This window comes from Alexandromys fortis, unplaced genomic scaffold (genome assembly GCF_014885135.2).
Source record: "Alexandromys fortis isolate MF-2015 unplaced genomic scaffold, M_Fortis_MF-2015_v1.1 scaffold_20, whole genome shotgun sequence".
Taxonomy (NCBI): Eukaryota; Metazoa; Chordata; class Mammalia; order Rodentia; family Cricetidae; genus Alexandromys; species Alexandromys fortis.
The window spans coordinates 8,166,726-8,184,544 of record NW_026067903.1 but is presented as its reverse complement, the minus strand read 5'-3'; the positions used below and the strand labels follow the sequence as shown (position 1 = coordinate 8,184,544).

General features: G+C 43.3%; 1 protein-coding gene across 1 annotated transcript in view; it reads left to right on the top strand.

Annotated features, from left to right (window-relative positions):
• Nucleotides 1-17,819, top strand: part of Dst (dystonin) — a 199,845-nt gene that overhangs the window by 96,894 nt on the left and 85,132 nt on the right. Inside the window, 11 exon segments of the mRNA XM_050134804.1 lie at nucleotides 650-773; nucleotides 3,514-3,722; nucleotides 4,319-4,636; nucleotides 5,035-5,201; nucleotides 5,947-6,103; nucleotides 6,932-7,058; nucleotides 9,347-9,409; nucleotides 9,912-10,153; nucleotides 11,525-11,654; nucleotides 15,394-15,593; nucleotides 16,872-17,367. Of these exon segments, the coding sequence (XP_049990761.1) occupies nucleotides 650-773; nucleotides 3,514-3,722; nucleotides 4,319-4,636; nucleotides 5,035-5,201; nucleotides 5,947-6,103; nucleotides 6,932-7,058; nucleotides 9,347-9,409; nucleotides 9,912-10,153; nucleotides 11,525-11,654; nucleotides 15,394-15,593; nucleotides 16,872-17,367 (2,233 nt within the window).

Here is a 17,819-nt window from a genome sequence, read left to right as displayed (position 1 = left end):
AACAGTACCAACATCATCACCACTAACAGTGGTCCTCGGGCCCTGCAGCTCCTCCTCTAGCTCACCTTCCACCAGCATCATCACCACTAACAGTGGTCCTCTGGCCCTGCTGCTCCTCCTCTAGCTCACCTCCCACCAGCATCTCCTCTGACCTTTGAAATGTAGCCCTTCTTGTAAGCTTGGTAGCTATTTTTTCCCTACAGAATGTAGCAAAGCTTTTTGAATTTTGAGATGCTCAGTAACTTATTGAATTAAATAAATAAAATGACACAATATGAAGTCAAGGACCTAGAGTCAGAAATAGTTCCTGGGATTAGTTGGATTTTGGTTTTGTTGCTGGTGTTGAGGTTCAGGATTTGGAGGTAGGAGTGTTATACAAAATATCAAAGTGGAAATTATAGGAAAACAGTAACGAAGTTACAAATCACAAGTAGAAAGACTGTTAAGAGCCCTTACTCAGTGTGTCAGCACTTGCTGTCTGGATTGGTTGTTGCTTCTCTCTAATCGCTTTATTCTCAAGTCCAGAATAAGTTTAATAATGCAAGTTGTATGTTATACACTTTATTCTATCCAACTTAATTTATCTTTTTTCCCTTATTGGGAATCTGTAGTCCTTCTGAATATAATTGAAAACCACTTAATCCCACAGGCTTTGCAAGGACAGATATCGAGTCAGCAGGTTGCTGTAGAGAAGCTGAAGAAGACAGCAGAAGTGCTCTTGGATGCCAAGGGCTCCTTGCTTCCTGCCAAGAATGACATCCAGAAGACCCTGGGTAAGGTCTTAGCTTGTTCCTAGTTTCAGATGGGTACATTGGAAATGGAGGTGTTTTATAGAGAAGGAGAAAGTGCTCACACATATATGTTGTATGATTTGTGGTCTCTGCATGTGTGTATGAAATAAAAATATCTTCCAGATGACTTCATGTTTCCCCCAAATAGGGCTGAGTTAAACTCTGAGTAGGAATTTTCAGTGAGGAGAAAGCCAGCCTATCCGAAATGAGCGCTTCTCTTTCCTTAAAGACGCAAACATTCTGATCATGCACCTTGATCAGCAAGTAATTAAAAGGCACATGTATTTACAAATTCATGTGCATTTTATTATCATATCTAATTGTAAAGCACAAAACTACAACATTTTAAGGCACATGAAGAAAGTGTGAGTGTAGGTTCTAAGACAGAGTGGTTCTCAACCTTCCTGAGGCTGCAACAACCCTTTAACACAGTTTGTCATGTGGTGGTGACCCAGCCATAAAATTACTTTCATTGCTACGTCGCAACTGCAAATTTACTGCTGTTATGAATAATAATGTAAATATCTGTGTTTTCCGATGGTCTTAGGTAACCCCTGTGAAAGTGTCATTTGACCCCCCGCCCCCCGGGGTTGCTACCTCACAGGCTGAGAACCGCCTGTTCTAAGGTTTTGTTCTTCTGTCCTGATAAGCCATCACGTCAGCCCATAGCAGACTGTAGGAACTTAAGCTCGGGGCTGTGAAGCAGAAAGACTGTCTTCATTATGTTTCTGTCATTTGAAGAGGCATTTTTAATGTTTTCTATATTTTTTAAATGTTTTTTATTTTATATTTATTTATAATATTGATATATTTTACATCAAAATTTAGAGCTTCTGTTTGGCATCATTTCTAGGAATGTGTGAAACTATTTATGATACAGAAAAATTTCCATAAGATCTTTTTTATTTCTAAGAAAAACAGTAGCTTTTAAAAATACATGTTATGGGTGATTTGTTGATTTTAAAAAAAATGAAACACAAAAACAAAAGCTTGCTGTGTATCCAGGGCTAGACTAAAAAGTAAGAGTTTGTCGTGAAGTATTTGCTAAACACGTAATGAATCTGTTAGGAACTGGGCCAAAAGATAGACACCACAACAAATATTTTGCTAGTGCTTTTTATTGCTTGGGAAATTATGCAAGGAACTGATCAAACTATACCCATGCACACGTATGCACGTGGGATTCCAAAGTCCTCATCTCCAGATACCACCATTTTAGGCCTTAGACCTAAATACATGTGTGTGTGGTGGTGGCGGGGCACATGTCAAGGGTCACAGACATGCAGTTCGTAGCACACAGCACTCACGGTGTATTAAGTTTTTGAAAGCAGCTCATGGATTTGGCGTGGGAAGTCATACATCATAGCTGAGCCGAACCCCTCGTCACGCTGATGCACAAGCACTGCCCACCTCCCTGGAACAGCCCAGCTGCCAATCACAAGCTACAGTTTAAGGCGACTGCTCTGGGACTTGCAGCTAGGGGTCATTCTTGACTTGGGAACTGGATGCTTGTAGCGTCTTGGTGCACATTAAAGGCAGCCCTTCTCCCCAGTCAGCATTCTCCTCATTGCCATTGTGTTTTAGCAACAGGCATGTCAACTTTCCAGTCCAGGGAGAATGTGTTCGGCTGTTTTCTCATACTGTAGCTTACAGCAACTTAAAAGAAATGGTTTTTGCTGTTGAATCATGAATGCACCATAGGCCAAACACAAGCACAGAAGGGAACTCCTCTACAGAGCTATTTAGGCCATAGCTTCCAGTGCTCTGTTAGACACTGCGTTCTACCAAAACATTCAGAAATAACTGAAATGCTTTTTTAAGTCTTTGTATAATAAATGAGATTTTAAAATCATGATAAAAACAAGTTGTTTTTCAGAGAGAGACAGAAATTTAGTAGCCCTTTTCTTGGAACCTGTAGCTGGCCCACAGTATAGAATGTTAAATGTCAAAACGCAGAATTTTGTATTCAAGAGAAAAGTAGGCAGGAAGGTAGCATTTCCTTCCTTCCTTCCTTCCTTCCTTCCTTCCTTCCTTCCTTCCTTCCTTCCTTCCTTCCTTCCTTCCTTCCTTCCTTCCCTTTCACCTTAAATCTTTAGACTTGAACGTAAAGTTTGTCTCATGAGAGATAAGTTGTTCTGTTAAAGTCATTTTGCCTTTTGTCTGCTATTAAACTTGTAGGTGAGTTCTGTTGTTTATGTTTTAGAAACACAGTCATAGCTTTAAGTGGATTTACATTGTTAGCCTTTTTTCTCAATGCATTTGCATCTTCTGTGAATTTGAAGCCTCTCTGATTATGATAAAAGCTAAATATGAACATGTATGTGTGTACACAGTTATATGACAGAATATTCTCATTGGAGAGTAGTTGTATGGGACTGTCACTCACCACCCCCAAATAATAAGTCTTGACATACCAGTCAGAAGCAAGAGTGAGGGCTGTGGCCCACGGTTTAGACCATGCTTTCTCTGTAATACTTCATATGTTTATGCTTCCAAAACCTTTCCACATGCAAATGGTAGACATGTGAAATTACTCTTTAATATTTCATTTTTCACTCATTTGTGTCTTTATAAAAAGTTATACATTATTTGATTATTCATTGAAAATGTATCATTTAAACTTTTTTACATGAAAACCTAATTGTTAACCTCAGAATGCATTTGAGAAGGACTAAGTTAAGCAGAGCTTGGTGCTTACTCGTCCCCTCTCTGTGTGGCACAGATGACATTGTCGGGAGATATGATGATCTGTCCAAGTCTGTGAATGAACGGAATGAAAAGCTTCAGATAACACTGACCCGCTCACTGAGTGTGCAGGATGGCTTGGATGAGATGCTGGACTGGATGGGAAGTGTGGAGAGCTCACTGGTCAAGCAAGGTCAAGTGCCCTTAAACTCTGCGGCTCTTCAGGACCTCATCAGTAAAAACATTGTGAGTGACCTTTTCTGGGGGAAGGAATTCTACTTGCAGTTAAAAACAAATGATTTGTCTCCAGGAATAGATAGGCTTAAAGACAGAGATAAGAGAGGCCTCTGAATACAGCCACGTAGCAAGCAGTGCTTGTTCAAATGAATGTGTAAATGATTTTTGTGATGTCAGTTAGGAAAAGATTTATGTACTTTTCATTATTCATTAAGGAGGGTCTGAACCTACACTGTCTTATCTCATTTATCATTACTTCAGACAGCTGCTCGTGGGGTTCATCAGATCAATCTTGCTGTGGCTAAGCCTTTTAAAAATTAAGAGCATGGCTAATCCCCAGACTGCATTCGATCTCAGGGTTTCTGGGTAGCAGCAGCCCCCTGCGTTCTTCAAACAGCCAGCCAGCTGTTCTCCGCACTCCCTTAAAGAGCTTTGGGATTGGCTTCCTCAAGGGGAAAATCAAACGTGTCACTCATTCCCAACTGTTAGCCTTTTCAGTCACAGGTTGTTCGAGCTTCTGGTGCTGTGGAGAATCATGTTCAGACCTCTGCTGCATTATTTGTGGACATCACTAGAATATACATACAATAATTGCTGTGTTTCAGATGTTGGAGCAGGACATTGCAGGCCGTCAGAGCAGCGTAAATGCCATGAATGAGAAAGTGAAGACCTTTATGGAGACCACAGACCCGTCCACTGCATCCTCGCTGCAGGCAAAAATGAAGGACCTGTCTACCCGGTTCTCCACAGCCAGTCAGAAACATAAAGAAAAGCTTGCCAAGATGGTGGAACTAAAGGCCAAAGTAGAACAGTTTGAAAAGCTCTCAGAAAAGCTCCAGGTGTTTCTAGACACACAGAGCCAGGCACTCACTGAGGTGGACATGCCAGGAAAAGATGTTCCGGAGCTGTCTCAGTATATGCAGGTGTGTAGTCCGCGGTAGCCACGATGTCAGGCATGTGGACTGGTTAAGACAAGGTCACACGTTTGTTGACAGTCTACCTACCCATCATCATTCTAACTGCTTCACGCTTGCTTCTCCTTGAAGCGTTTGTCCATTGCATAGAGTTAACCATTTACCACACATGCCATAGCTGTTACAAATTTCACTGTGCATGCCAAAATCACAGAGAAACAAAACGGCAGTGTATGTTCACGTGTGCCCTGTATCCTAGCTGCACATTCACAGTCTGTGGAGTCCTGAGCACTAGGTGTTCTCCATGAAACCCCAGCCAGAGGTACTCTGCTCCTGTGCACACCTCTGGAGAAATGTGATTCTAAGGTCCCGCAGCATTTATACTGACAGATGTCAATCCTTTGCAGGAATCCACTACGAAATTCTTAGAGCACAAGAAAGATCTCGAAGCTTTGCACAGCCTCCTGAAAGAGATATCCAGCCATGGCTTGCCAGGGGACAAAGCTCTGGTGTTTGAAAAAACAAATAATTTGTCAAAGAAATTCAAAGAACTGGAGGATACCATCCAAGAAAAGTAAGCACCTCATTCAAAATATATTTTATTCCATCTGGTGGTGTTCAGTAGCTACATTGATTTTATTTATGGGAGTATATGACTGAGATGATTTCCAAAATGTGGGGCCTAGACTCTTGCTGTATTCATGCATTGAATATACAAAGGAGGGCTGGTGGGGTGTGACTGGAATGATCCGGCTCACCCGAATCTATGGTTTCTTTGCCAAGTATTGCCTTTCTGTTTGCAGAGACAGAAATAACCACGAAAAACAGTAGTTCTTGATTTGGGGACTCAGTTCAGAAGCTACACATAATTTCAGTGTGTTCTTAATCGCCCGTTTAATATAACAGCTTACTTCCTTAGTGAATGCTGGGTTAAGTCATCGACTAACTAATGTGACCTGTGTTCTCCTCAGGTCAGCAGAAGATACATGGGTTTTTTTTTTTTTCTGGATCTTTGCTGGCGGGCGTTAAGCATTATATAAGACGGATCAGTCAAAGCTGCTAGAGTTTATGTAGCATTATAGAGTATTGTTATGGATGGGTCATAGATTTTTTGACTGTTTCCTGTCTTTGTCTATAGCTTTGCTTAAGGAATCACAAGTGGTTACTCAGCTGATTTCATTGGCCGCATAAGCAAAACTCAGCCTGAGTTGTTCTGTGCATTTCAAAGGTGCTTGTTAAAGCTGAGCCTGGTTTAGGGATAATGACCATTGGAGCATCTGGTTCCGCAGCCTAACTTCTGGTTTGCCTTTGTTCGTTAGAAAAGACGCTATCGGCTCTTGCCAGGAGCAGCTGGGTGCTTTCCGAGTCCTTGCTCAGTCACTGAAGTCCTGGATAAAAGAAACAGCAAAGCAGGTTCCCATTGTGAAGCCTTCTATGGGAGCAGAGGACTTAGGAAAATCTCTGGAAGAAACTAAGGTGGCTCATTGAACCTGATCCTAACCTCTGCTTGCCTGTGGTAGCAATGAAGTGTGGGGTCCTTCAGTCTAAAGTGGTGCAAGCTGATCTCATAAATGCCCTATAGTGTCTGTGGGAACCAGTAATGGGATTAGCTGAACTTTTCAAGGAAGGACATAATCCCTTTGTTAATTTGATTTATGAAGAAGATGTGTCCGTGAGTCATTAGCCTCCCTAATATTGATGTTTCCTGCTTCATCAAATTTCAGCTTAGTTCCCATCCTTTTATTATGCCCTCCCTCCACGTAGTCAGAGAGAGACCCCTGTCTGCATGTGCTTGGTAACCAACCAGTGGTGGAAGACAGGTTAGTCATTTGATTGAAATCCTTGCGTAAATAGTACATACATACTTCGTTGTCTGGCTCAAGTCATGAAAGTTATGAATGATTGTGTCAGGTTTTCTTGGAGTGAAGTCATGTATCTTTACAACTTCACAGAAACGGTGGTAGTGAAACGCAGCGTGAGTTGGAATTCTCTCTGTATGCCCCTGTTCATTTTTATTGTCCTGTTACATACCCAGTGATGCGGCTGCACCTGGTTTAGCCCTGCAGACTTACAGTTGACAGTTACTCTGGAACATTCCCGTAGCCCCAGGGCACAGCCTGGCTTCCACTGTGTCTGGGGGGCAGAACACAGAATGGGCCTTGCCCCGTTCTCCTCTGCCAACAGTGTTAACAGTCACCCGGGCCCACAGTCACTGCTGCTTTGAAATCTGCCCAAGTTCAGTGACAACGTACAGCTTTGAAGATACGCGGAAGACTGAGAGATAATGTGTTTTTGTGTTTAAAGAAATTACAAGAAAAGTGGCGTTTGAAAGCCCCAGAAATTCACACGGCAAACAACAGTGGGGTCTCACTATGTAACCTGATAAGTGCACTGACCACCCCTGCCAAGGCCAGAGCAGCAGTCAAGTCAGGTATGCGCTTTGTTTCCGTGGCCAGTCTGTAAGAATTAGAGCTCTCGTGTTAGTTTTGTGTATTTCTAATTAATTAAATAAAAAGTCACCTCAGAAGGCAAAAGGCATAAGACAAATGATTCTTAAAAGCACATTGAAATCTGTCATGGAGAGATGGGGATGGCTCAGTGCATAATCTGTTTGTGTGGAAGCCTGAGGATGGGAGTTCGAATCAGTATTACTCACACGTGTGTTTTACACCTGCTTGGGCATGGTGGCCTGCCTGTAATCACAGCATTCAGGAGGCCCAGACAAGTGATCCTCAGAGCAGACTGACCAGCTAGACTCACTGAATCCTTGACTTCTGGAGTTGGCAAGTGACCCCACCTTCAGAAAATAAAGTGGGAAGTGATCGTGGAAGATACGGAACGTCTGTGGTGGGCCTCCACATGTAGGAGCACACACAGCATGCACGCCTGCACATGTGCACTCACAGATGTAGGAACGTGTACACACACACACATCTGTCATGGAAAAATATCTGTACTAATTTTAAATTAGTTTTAAAATCCCTCCCATGTTTGCTATTTATTAACTACTACATGTAAACTATAACCACATTGGCATGTAAGGATAAGAAGGTGATACTGAGAAAGGGGACTGGTCAGGTTCCAGTCTGCTTGCTTTTTATTGTAATAACATGGAGCTGTTGAAGTTCTCTGTGTGTTATTTCTGGTCTCATTGTACTGGGTAGTAAAGGAATGAATTTGGTTTCCTAGAAAAGAAGTGAGCAAGGGAGTAGGCTCTTCTCTGAAGAGGTTATCTCTCTCTCTATCTGTCTATTTATCTATCTATCTATCTATCTATCTATCTATCTATCTATCTATCTATCATCTATCTCTATCTCCCTCTCCTCTCTCACTCTCTTTTTGTCTGCTTGTCTGTGTATTGTTCCCAGAGCAGTTGACTCTGCAGCCTGTGGGTCAGCGTGCACACACATCTCAGCCTGAGTCCCGGCTGATCCCACTTTTCTCAGTCAAATGCATACAATTGTCAATTCCCAAACTAGTTTAATATGAATATAGTGTTTAGATAAGGCATACTTTATTGAGGTGTGTTTTTGTTTGTTAGTTTTTGTTTTCTTTCGAGTTGAATAGACAGAAGGCTGATCCCATATCTCTATTGTGTGTCTCTGAGTGCCCTCTGGTTTATCTAGTCTGACCAGGCCTCCAGCTGTCCCTATTGTGAGTGACACCCATGTTCCAGCTGCACTTTTCTCAACCAGTCGTTGATTCCACTCTATTAATCCCTTTGAAAGGGATGCCCATATTATATATGCTGCAGTGATCTCTCCTTTCGCCCCTAATCAGATTTCCTGAGATGCCAAGTTGATTTTTCTTAAGAAAAGGAGTCCTATTGTCTTTAATTTATCTTAGTTCCTCCTTATTTGTAACAAAATCTATTCTCTGCTGTGTTTTCTTTGTTTGGCCTTTAAGAATTAGACTCTGGGATGCTTTCCCTTCCATGTAAAATGCTTTGTGTGTGACTTCTTTTTAGTGTGTGTGTGTGTGTGTGTGTGTGTGTGTGTAACAATGCAAGATTCAGATATTTAAATGTTTCTGTTTTTGTGCTTGTTTGGCCATATCTCTGCTTTGATAGACAGCCAGCAGATGCTAGCATGAGAAAGTTGGATTTTATTAACAGTGTGGTATGGAAACATGCCAATACCAGATAGTTATGATAATAAAAGACGAATAGCTATTACGACTCACTAAGGAGTTTGATAGGCCACAAGTTAACTACCTGTGGTCCCATACTGCTCTTACAGGTTAGGCTCCGTGGTACGCATCAGCTTTACTTATTAGTTCTTCTGGGCACACAGCTAATAATTAGTAGAGTTGACATTTAAATCCAGGAGTCCTACCCCAGGCCCAGGCACTACCGCTCCTGTATTCTCTCTTCTTCAGCATATGTGGACTTAGCAAAGGCTTTTGTTTCATCTTTATTTTCATTAGGAAAAGCAGACTTTCTCTTCTTGGTTACTATGCTTTATTTAATATGTGTTTGCTGGGGACCTCCTAAACTTCAATAGCTTTATCATTAAGATGACTTTAGCACAAGATGACTTAGCTACAATGTTTAAGAATTAACTATTGATTAATTTATTAACAGTAGAAAGTAAGGCACAGCCTCACTGCTCTAGGAATAAACAATGGAGTTCTTAAATGGCCACTCAATGACAGTTTGCTTTATGCCATGTATTGTTTGTGAAATACTATGACAATCTAAAGTTGTTTTTGTTTTTGCAGGTGGAGTGATACTAAATGGTGAAGGAACAGACACAAATACTCAGGATTTCTTGGCAAATAAAGGTGAATAGGAACCTTATCTGGTTCATAATGAAGCTTGCTGTTTCTGAGAAAATCCTCTGCGAGAGCCTTAGTTATGCTGAAATCTTAAACTTGAATTAGAGTGGTCACAGTCTCCATGGATATATTGATAGAATATTCTGTAAACCCTGTCCAACTGTGATGAACCAAACTTTAATGTTTCACTTTAGTACTTGGTTTTATTTTCTTGTTGTTGATTTAAGATATATTTCTACTTGGAGTAGCATTTGATCTGATTTATTGTTTAGTACTCAAGAAATAGAATTTAAGCTTAGAACTCTGACATTTTATTCTTATGCAGTGTTCCTGAGTCATTTTTTACTAACCAGCAATATGACCTGATCTTTTGATCCTAAAATGTCTATGGTTTATTGTAGCTTAATAGAGACAAAGTAGAAGGAAGTACTGTATAATATAGTTAATTCTATGACTTTTCTCCAAAAGCCCTCAACAAGCAATGGTATATTTTTCTTCCCACTCATAGGGTTAACATCTATTAAAAAGGACATGACAGACATAAGCCACAGTTATGAAGACCTTGGCCTCTTACTCAAGGATAAGATAACTGAACTGAACACTAAGCTCTCCAAGTTGCAAAAGGCTCAGGAAGAATCGAGTGCGATGATGCAGTGGTTGCAGAAAATGAACAAAACTGCAAGCAAGTGGCACCAGACGCCAACACCCACAGACACTGAATCCGTGAAGACTCAAGTCGAGCAGAATAAGGTAGACTGGACGTAGGGTAAAAAGGGCCTGTGAAAGAGATCTTTGGCCCAGAGAGCAGAGCCAAAGAAACACACACTGCCCCTCAGCAAATCAGGAACTGAAACCAACCAATCCCAGGGCACGAAAATCAACCAATTGAAATCCTACCAGTCTCCACCCTGAAAACCTCCACCTTGTAAAAATCCAGCCCTAACAAGTCCTGTGAAATTCTAAAAGAATCCTAAGAAAGCCAAAAATACGTACAGCTCCTAAGGGAGATTACCTACAGTTCTGAAGGGAAATGTAGCCCAACCCAAGTGTTAGAGGTGGGGGACCATTTCCCTAGCGAAGTTACAGTCCTTGCTCCAGGAAAGGTTTCCCTAAAGCAAATGTAATAGCTCTGCTCCAACGGGGAAGGGTCCCCAGCCAGGTTGTCACAGCTCTGCTCTGCTGTGCTCCAGAGAAATGTTACACTCTGTTCGGCTTCCCTGGAGTGTGATACTTGCGGGTATTCCTTGGCTTCCTACTACCAGGATACCTTTCCCTTCGGAGCTGTAATGCTTACACTGGTGCACAGAAGGAAGACATCATAAAGAATGGACGGAAATTCAGAAGCAGCCAAGGTGGTCCTGTGCTCTGTTCTGTTTTCTACTTAGATCCATCAACAAATAACTTGAGAGTTTTAAAGTCTGCCTTTCTGTAGATTGGGGCAGTTGGTAGTCATTTTTTCCTGCCCACTGACATTGTAAAAAGAGCCAAACTGTTGGGTTTATGTGACTTGGCCATCATTACGTTCACTTAAATCTGGGATATTAACTAGTTAACTTTTGGGAAAGATTTAGGTAAGGGTTAAATATATTAAGGGCCTGTTTTTGTCTACTATAAAATGGGGTAGCTAATACCATCCTCGTTAGTGGACAGTATTTCTGTAGCCGTCAAAATTGGGAAGGTAATTTTCCATGGTGGCACTGTGATGGCAAAAATGTATGCAAAGTAGAAACCTGCGTTTGACTTCTATTGTGTGTTTGTTCCCAAGTTGAGTCCAAAGTTCCGGAAGCCTTTCCCAAGGCCTGTCAGTCACAGTCTCACTGAGAGCAGCTGCATGTCCTCGTAGTAGTTTGAAAGCAGAAAATTCTCTTCAGTATCAGTCTGTCATTCCTCCAAATTAGCAGGTTCCTCTGTGGGGTCTCTGTGTCTCACAGTTGAAGATGGGCAAAGCAATAGTGAGAATCAGCGGTCCCATACTCCAGGTCCTCACCCACTCCAGCATTTAACGTAGGGGGTTTTCCTCTCTGGGTCGTACAGAGGGTAGGAACGCTGCATAATTGTGCGTTTTGTCTGTGGATGGCAAACTTCTGTGTAGGTAATTGCTCTTTTTTTTTTTCTTGTTAGTCCTTTGAGGCGGAACTGAAGCAGAACGTAAACAAAGTGCAAGAGCTGAAAGACAAACTGACTGAGCTACTGAAGGAGAACCCAGAGGCTCCCGAGGCCCCGGCCTGGAGACAGACGCTGACGGAGATGGGTAAGTGTAGCCTTGCGTGTATGGCTCACAGGTATCAGAATGCTTCTCAGAAAACACCTATAGTCTCAGTTGCTTTGGGATTATCTTTAAATGTTTCAGAATCTGTTTTTTGAGTAATTAAAATCATGACGTTCAAGTCCATTGTTCTGAGAATTGGCATTCAGCTGTTTTTATGGGAAAGGTGTATTGGCTGATGATAAAATGCTGTGCACTGAGTAACGTCTTCATTGGTGTTTATTTGCTTTTTACTAGCTTTGTGCTCATAGGTGTTATGCCTTAGTATGTTTTCTTCCATTCATTCACCTGGAAAAGGCAGGCTCCCCTCTCCTCGGTGAGGAGGCTTCTGAGACTCCTCCAGCCCTGTCTCCTTAGCTCTTCTTTCTCTCAAGCCAATGTCTTCCCCTTCCCTCCCATCCTGCCTTTGTACAAACTGCTCGTAGGAGTAGAATTTCCTTCAAAGGCCTTTCCAGTTTGTGTGAGCTGCGGAGACTAAGAAAGCAGAATTTCCCACTTCACTCTGTTTTTTAGAAGTTTCTGTAAGTTAAGGTCTGTCTGTCTAGTAGCCCTACTGTGTGCTGTGTGTAGTGTACGCCATGGATCGTTCTTGGGATGACGTGACTTTCAGTCGTTCTGTTAGGTTTATTCCCTACCTTCCTTTCAGTGTTAGGCATCATGGGCTCAGAAACAAAGTGTTGTAAATTAATGTTCGGCGTTAGAGAGGATCCGACTCTCGAGACTCTTGCTGCGTCATGGTCCCCCAAGTCAGTGGCTCTCCTGGGATGTCAACATTACTTGAGCAGAGTGTTGTCACACATTAGTAGAGAGGAGGGAGTGAGGAGTGTACATTCCTAAAATGCCTCCTGATGGTTTGGATATTTCTGCATCCTGTCTGCTTTTGTTAGCAGTCTCTCTAGTCAGATTATATTGGATTAAAACTTGCCATACAGAAGGATGCCATTAAATAAAAATCACCTACTGTGTTCTATCAAAGTTTTCATTAGTATATTGTGCCAAGTGACCAATAATAATAAAAAAATCTCTTGGGACCAGTGGTAACGGCTCAGTCAATAAAAAACTTACACACTCGAGCACAGGGATGGTTCGGTCCCCAGAACCCGTGTGAAAGCTAGACACAATAATACGAGACTGTAATCCCTGTGCCGAGGATGCAGAAACACATAGCTCTGTGGGGCTACCTGGCAGCCTTGTCTGCTAGGCAAGGGTCAGGCCAGTGAGAGACCCTGTCTCATAGAAAAAAACAAAGGCACATGGCTCCAGGGTCAGCAGCGATGGTTCTCCTTCAGCTTCCACAAACGTATGCACATGTGTACCCACACAAACACATTTTAAAAAACAATAAAATGGGTTTAAGGCGAGCCTTGGTGCTCTGACAGCAAATGTGCAGCTCAAGAGGTTGTGCTCTGTGGAAACCAGGAGAGCAAGAAGGCTTCCTGGCTGAGGGGATGGTCCTGTGGGATGGAAATGACGGACAGAAATAGGAGATGACGCTGGGAGGTGGCCCAGTATGGCTTACGTGATCATGTGCGCTTAGGGGAGAACATTAAGATTGTGAGGGCCAGATCAGAGGAATCCTCTCAATATAGACGCAAGATGAGTGTTCCAGGGTTAGGCTGTGACGGGCCCTGAGTTCAGGCAGATGTCTTCAGATTTTATCATCTAAATGATGAGAAGTTATTGATCAAAGGACTTGAGGAGGGAAGTGATATGTTTAAAAATGGTTGTTTTCGAGGGAAATTATTTTAGAATTAAATGGCTTACCACTGAGAAATAGCTGGATATGAGTTACAAGACTATTAAGCTTTGTCTGTAGTTTCAGAGTGTTTCAGAGGACGCGCTTTGTATCCGCGTCCACCTCTGCACCGCCTGGGAACTAGGGAGAAATTGAACTCGCAGAACCCCCACTCCAGAGCCCCTGTGTGTTACCAGTCCCAGCAGGTGGTTCTGTATTAGCCGAGTTCAGGAAGCACTGTGGTGTAGGAAAAGGATGATATAGACCGCGGGAGAGCATGGCCCTGAGCATATCCACGAGGTGCGTGGGCTCTGATGGCATAGCAGAGCCGTCAGAAGGCCGTCGAAAGTCAGTGTGGAGCCTGAGTGGTTTAGAGTACACACCGCTCTTGCGGAGGACCTGAGTTCAGGTCTTAGCGCCCACTTCAGGCAGCTCCAACCACCTTAACTCCAGCTCCAGGGGATCCAGCACTTCTGGCCTCTGAAGGCATCTACACCTACAAAATCACCCCCGCTGCATGCATACACAGACAGACAAACAGAGAGGTAATTAAAATAAGATGCCTTTAAAAATCACTACGAACTACTGCACCTCAATGAAAAGGAAGAGAGGGTGGCCTTTGAAATAAATATGAAAACAGGGGCAAAGGTCAGTTTTTCGAGGGACATCACTAAACGGTTCCCGTGATGGCTGTGAATGCAGTATGGCACAAAACCATGCCGAGGGTTTGTCTGTGTGGTATTCCTTTGCCACTGTGTTGTCCAGCTCTCCAGTGTGAACTTCTTAGAAGTCGGTGTCACGCCGCGGTCATGAGGTAGACTGCCCTTTCACGGGACTCTGAGATCTCGTGCTTACCTTTGCAGCACTTGGTTGGAGTCTAATAGAGAGCTTGAGGGCAAATATTCAAATCTGGAAGCCATTTACTTAGACATATTTGAGCAACTTCAAAAAAAAAAAAAGATTCAGGGTTGTGGTGTGACTCGGCAATAGAGAACTTGCCTAGTATTCACACAGCCCTAGGTTCAGTACCCAGTAACACCCACCCTCCCTCCTTCCCTCCTTTCTCTCTCTCTCTCTCTCTCTCTCTCTCTCTCTCTCTCTCTCTCTCTCTCTCTCTCTCTCTCTCCTGTATAGGACTTTTAGAAGGAATAAGAGATCACAGGAACCTAATTGTTTTGGACAATGTTAATATTTTTGTCTTGTAGAATAGGTTCGGGTTTGTTTTACTTATACTGGGGTTAATACACAATTACTAAATCCATAACGTTATAACAAAGAATGAAACAGCAGGTGTGGTTGATGTGTGGGGAAGGAAGCTGAGACCTGTTATTTAGAATGAGCAGCATTAGGAAACAGAGCCTCAGGATCATGGAGGCCACGATCAGGCCTTGAGGAGGGAGGGAGAGCATTAGGGGGATTAACACATGGCACAACATGACAAGACCACAAGATGAGGACCATTATAGCAATTCCTAGAACTGCCATGGACAGCATGACAGAGAAGCAAGCCTTCAGAGAAAAAGCCCCCGTAGAAAGGAGGTGTTTTGATGTCTATGGTTTAGGACTCCATGGCTTGCTCCCCTACATCTCCTCCAGCCCATCCCTATTGAGGTCTGTGTGCTCTGAGCAGGGGCTGTCAGTCCTTGGTCTCAAGGCACAAACTACAGGTGGTTATGGCTGATTTCTCCAGACTTCATCTCCTGTTTCTCAGAATGGCAGGCTCGTGCTCTAATAGGTAACACCTGTGGAGTTTCACATACTTCTTTTCAGTTCCAGCTGACAGGAAGGAGAGTTACAAGGCGTGAACGAAGGATAGATGGTCGCTTACTGGTGGTGTACTTGCCTAATCTTAAGGCCCCGAGTCTAGATCCTAACAGCGAAGGGGGCAGAAAAGCAATGCTATCATTTTGAATCACACGATTACAGTTTTCCAGGGGGGGATATTAAACGTACAAAAACCCAATACCAGTTTCATCCTTTTTCTTGCAGATACTAAGTGGCAAGAGCTCAACCAGATAACAGCTGATAGGCAACAGAAGCTGGAAGAATCCTCCAATAATCTAACCCAGTTCCAGACCACAGAGGCCCAGCTAAAGCAGTGGCTTTTGGAGAAAGAACTGATGGTCAGTGTTCTTGGACCCTTATCCATTGACCCGAATATGTTGAACACACAGAGGCAACAGGTGCAGGTGAGTGCTATCTGAGAACCAGCTGGACGCAGCCCCTTGACTTAGCAAGACAAATGTGCTCAGTGTAAATACATTAGTGTGGCCAGTGTGTATCTTCCTGCTGTGGGTCGTGTTAGCTAAAGCAAGACCTTTGGAGAGCTACAGCTGGAAGACAGCCACGGTATTTTCCCTGAGCCAGCATGGGGAGCAGATCCTCCGCCCACTGTTTGGCCATGCTGTAGTTGTTGCAGGCCCGCTGACCCTCAGGAGACCCTGAAGGGTGAGCGTGATTGCCTAAGCCACGGTGATGCCGCTGTTCCCTTCTTGCTGTTCACAAATTCTCTGTTCGGGCTTCGTTCATTTCGATGGAAACTTGTAAAACCCATGCAGTAAGGTCCTGCTCAGAAGACAGAGCAGAGTGGGGACAAGGACAAAGACTGAGGGGACAGAGGGAACCTCAGAACCCGTAGTCAACCTCAGAGTCTTAGTCGTTCACAGATAAGCCCAAAGAGGAAAGAAAACCTGACATTTAAGTCAGACGGAAGAGCACAGGTTCCAGTTGGTTTCTGCAGTTATGGGCTGTGTCCTCAGAGCAGGGAGGAGGACAGGTTCCAGTTGGTTTCTGCAGTTATGGGCTGTGTCCTCAGAGCAGGGGGGAGGAGCTCCTTTAAGCCAAAGGTGTCGCCAAGTCCCGGGTGTTCTCGTTCATTCTGCTCATAAGACAAACAGAACAAAGACAGAAAGATAACCAGGAACTATCTTGAGAAATACTTGCTTGTCATCTTAACGGTCTGAAAAGGATAGATAAATAAATGTAAAAATAGATAAAAATATAGAATAAAAGATTAAATACACCACAAGGAAGGCATTTGGGGGTCATTTGTAATGACAGTCACGATGAGCCTCTACATTCTGAGCAATAAGATTTTATCTTTAAAGCTCTTATAATAAAGATTGTAAATGTTTTTAAGTCCACTGTTTTGGGTTTTTTTTTTTAATAAGCCAAGCACACTTGAGCATACTAAGCAGTTAAGAGTTACCCTTGTGTTTTCTTCGGTGTAGAATACTAGGAAATATTGGTGAAGAACCCAGGAGTAGCATCTCGTGTGTTTCTGGAACGTGTGACTGAGCATTTGTTCATCTGCTCACGCTACAGCTTATATTATTAGGCAAACATTAAAACAAAATTCAAAAGCAAACTAGAGAGGTTTGGACCGTTTCTATCCATTTGGATACTTAAATTTATGTTTCTTATAGTTAATTATACAACCCTATGTTTATTTTCTACACTTATTCTAGATTCTGCTTCAAGAATTCGACACTCGGAAACATCAATATGAACAGCTCACAGCAGCTGGCCGGGGCATCCTGAGCAGACCTGGGGAAGACCCTTCTTTACATGGGATGGTGAACGAACAACTGGCAGCTGTGACCCAGAAGTGGGACAACCTGACGGGACAACTGAGGGACAGGTGTGACTGGATTGACCAGGCTATCGTCAAAAGCACGCAGTATCAGGGCCTGCTGAGAAGCCTTTCGGGTACCCTGAGTGAGCTGGATGAACGGCTCAGCAGCAGCCTCACCGCGGGCACACTGCCTGACGCTGTGAACCAGCAGCTGGAAGCCGCCCAGAAGCTGAAGCAGGAAATAGAACAGCAAAGCCCACACATCAGGGCAGCCCAGGCACTCTGCGAGGACCTGTCGGCGCTGGTTAAAGAGAGCTACTTGAAAGCAGAACTGAGTAGGCAACTGGAGGGCATTGTAAAATCGTTCAAGGATATCGAACAAAAGACAGGTTGGTCTCCCTTTGCATATACCATCTTCCTGGTAAGAAATTGTGAGCCTATGCTGCTGTTGCGAGCACTTGGTGATAATTCGTGACTAGGAAAAGACCCTGCTCCTCGGGGCACAGGTGGACAGAAAGAGTTCTGAGGAAGTTCTGCATAGATCAGAGATGTTCTGCACACATTCCAGACCTGATGCTTTAACTATGGGTAGTCCAAGTTGGCCTTCTAAATACATAGACTCCTTTGCTGTGTTACATTGTCTTATTTCAGCAGAAAAGCAGATGAACAGTTAGTTGTTTGAAAGGCTTTGTGTCTTTTTCCCATCTGTTATTACTTTGTGTGAGTCTGTCACAGAAGGCTTTTTTCTAGAGAAATGTGTGGGTTTCTCTGTTTTCCTCGCTCACCTGCAGCAACAGTTCTGTGACAAACCAGGTACAACGGCGTGCATGAAAGGTCCTGC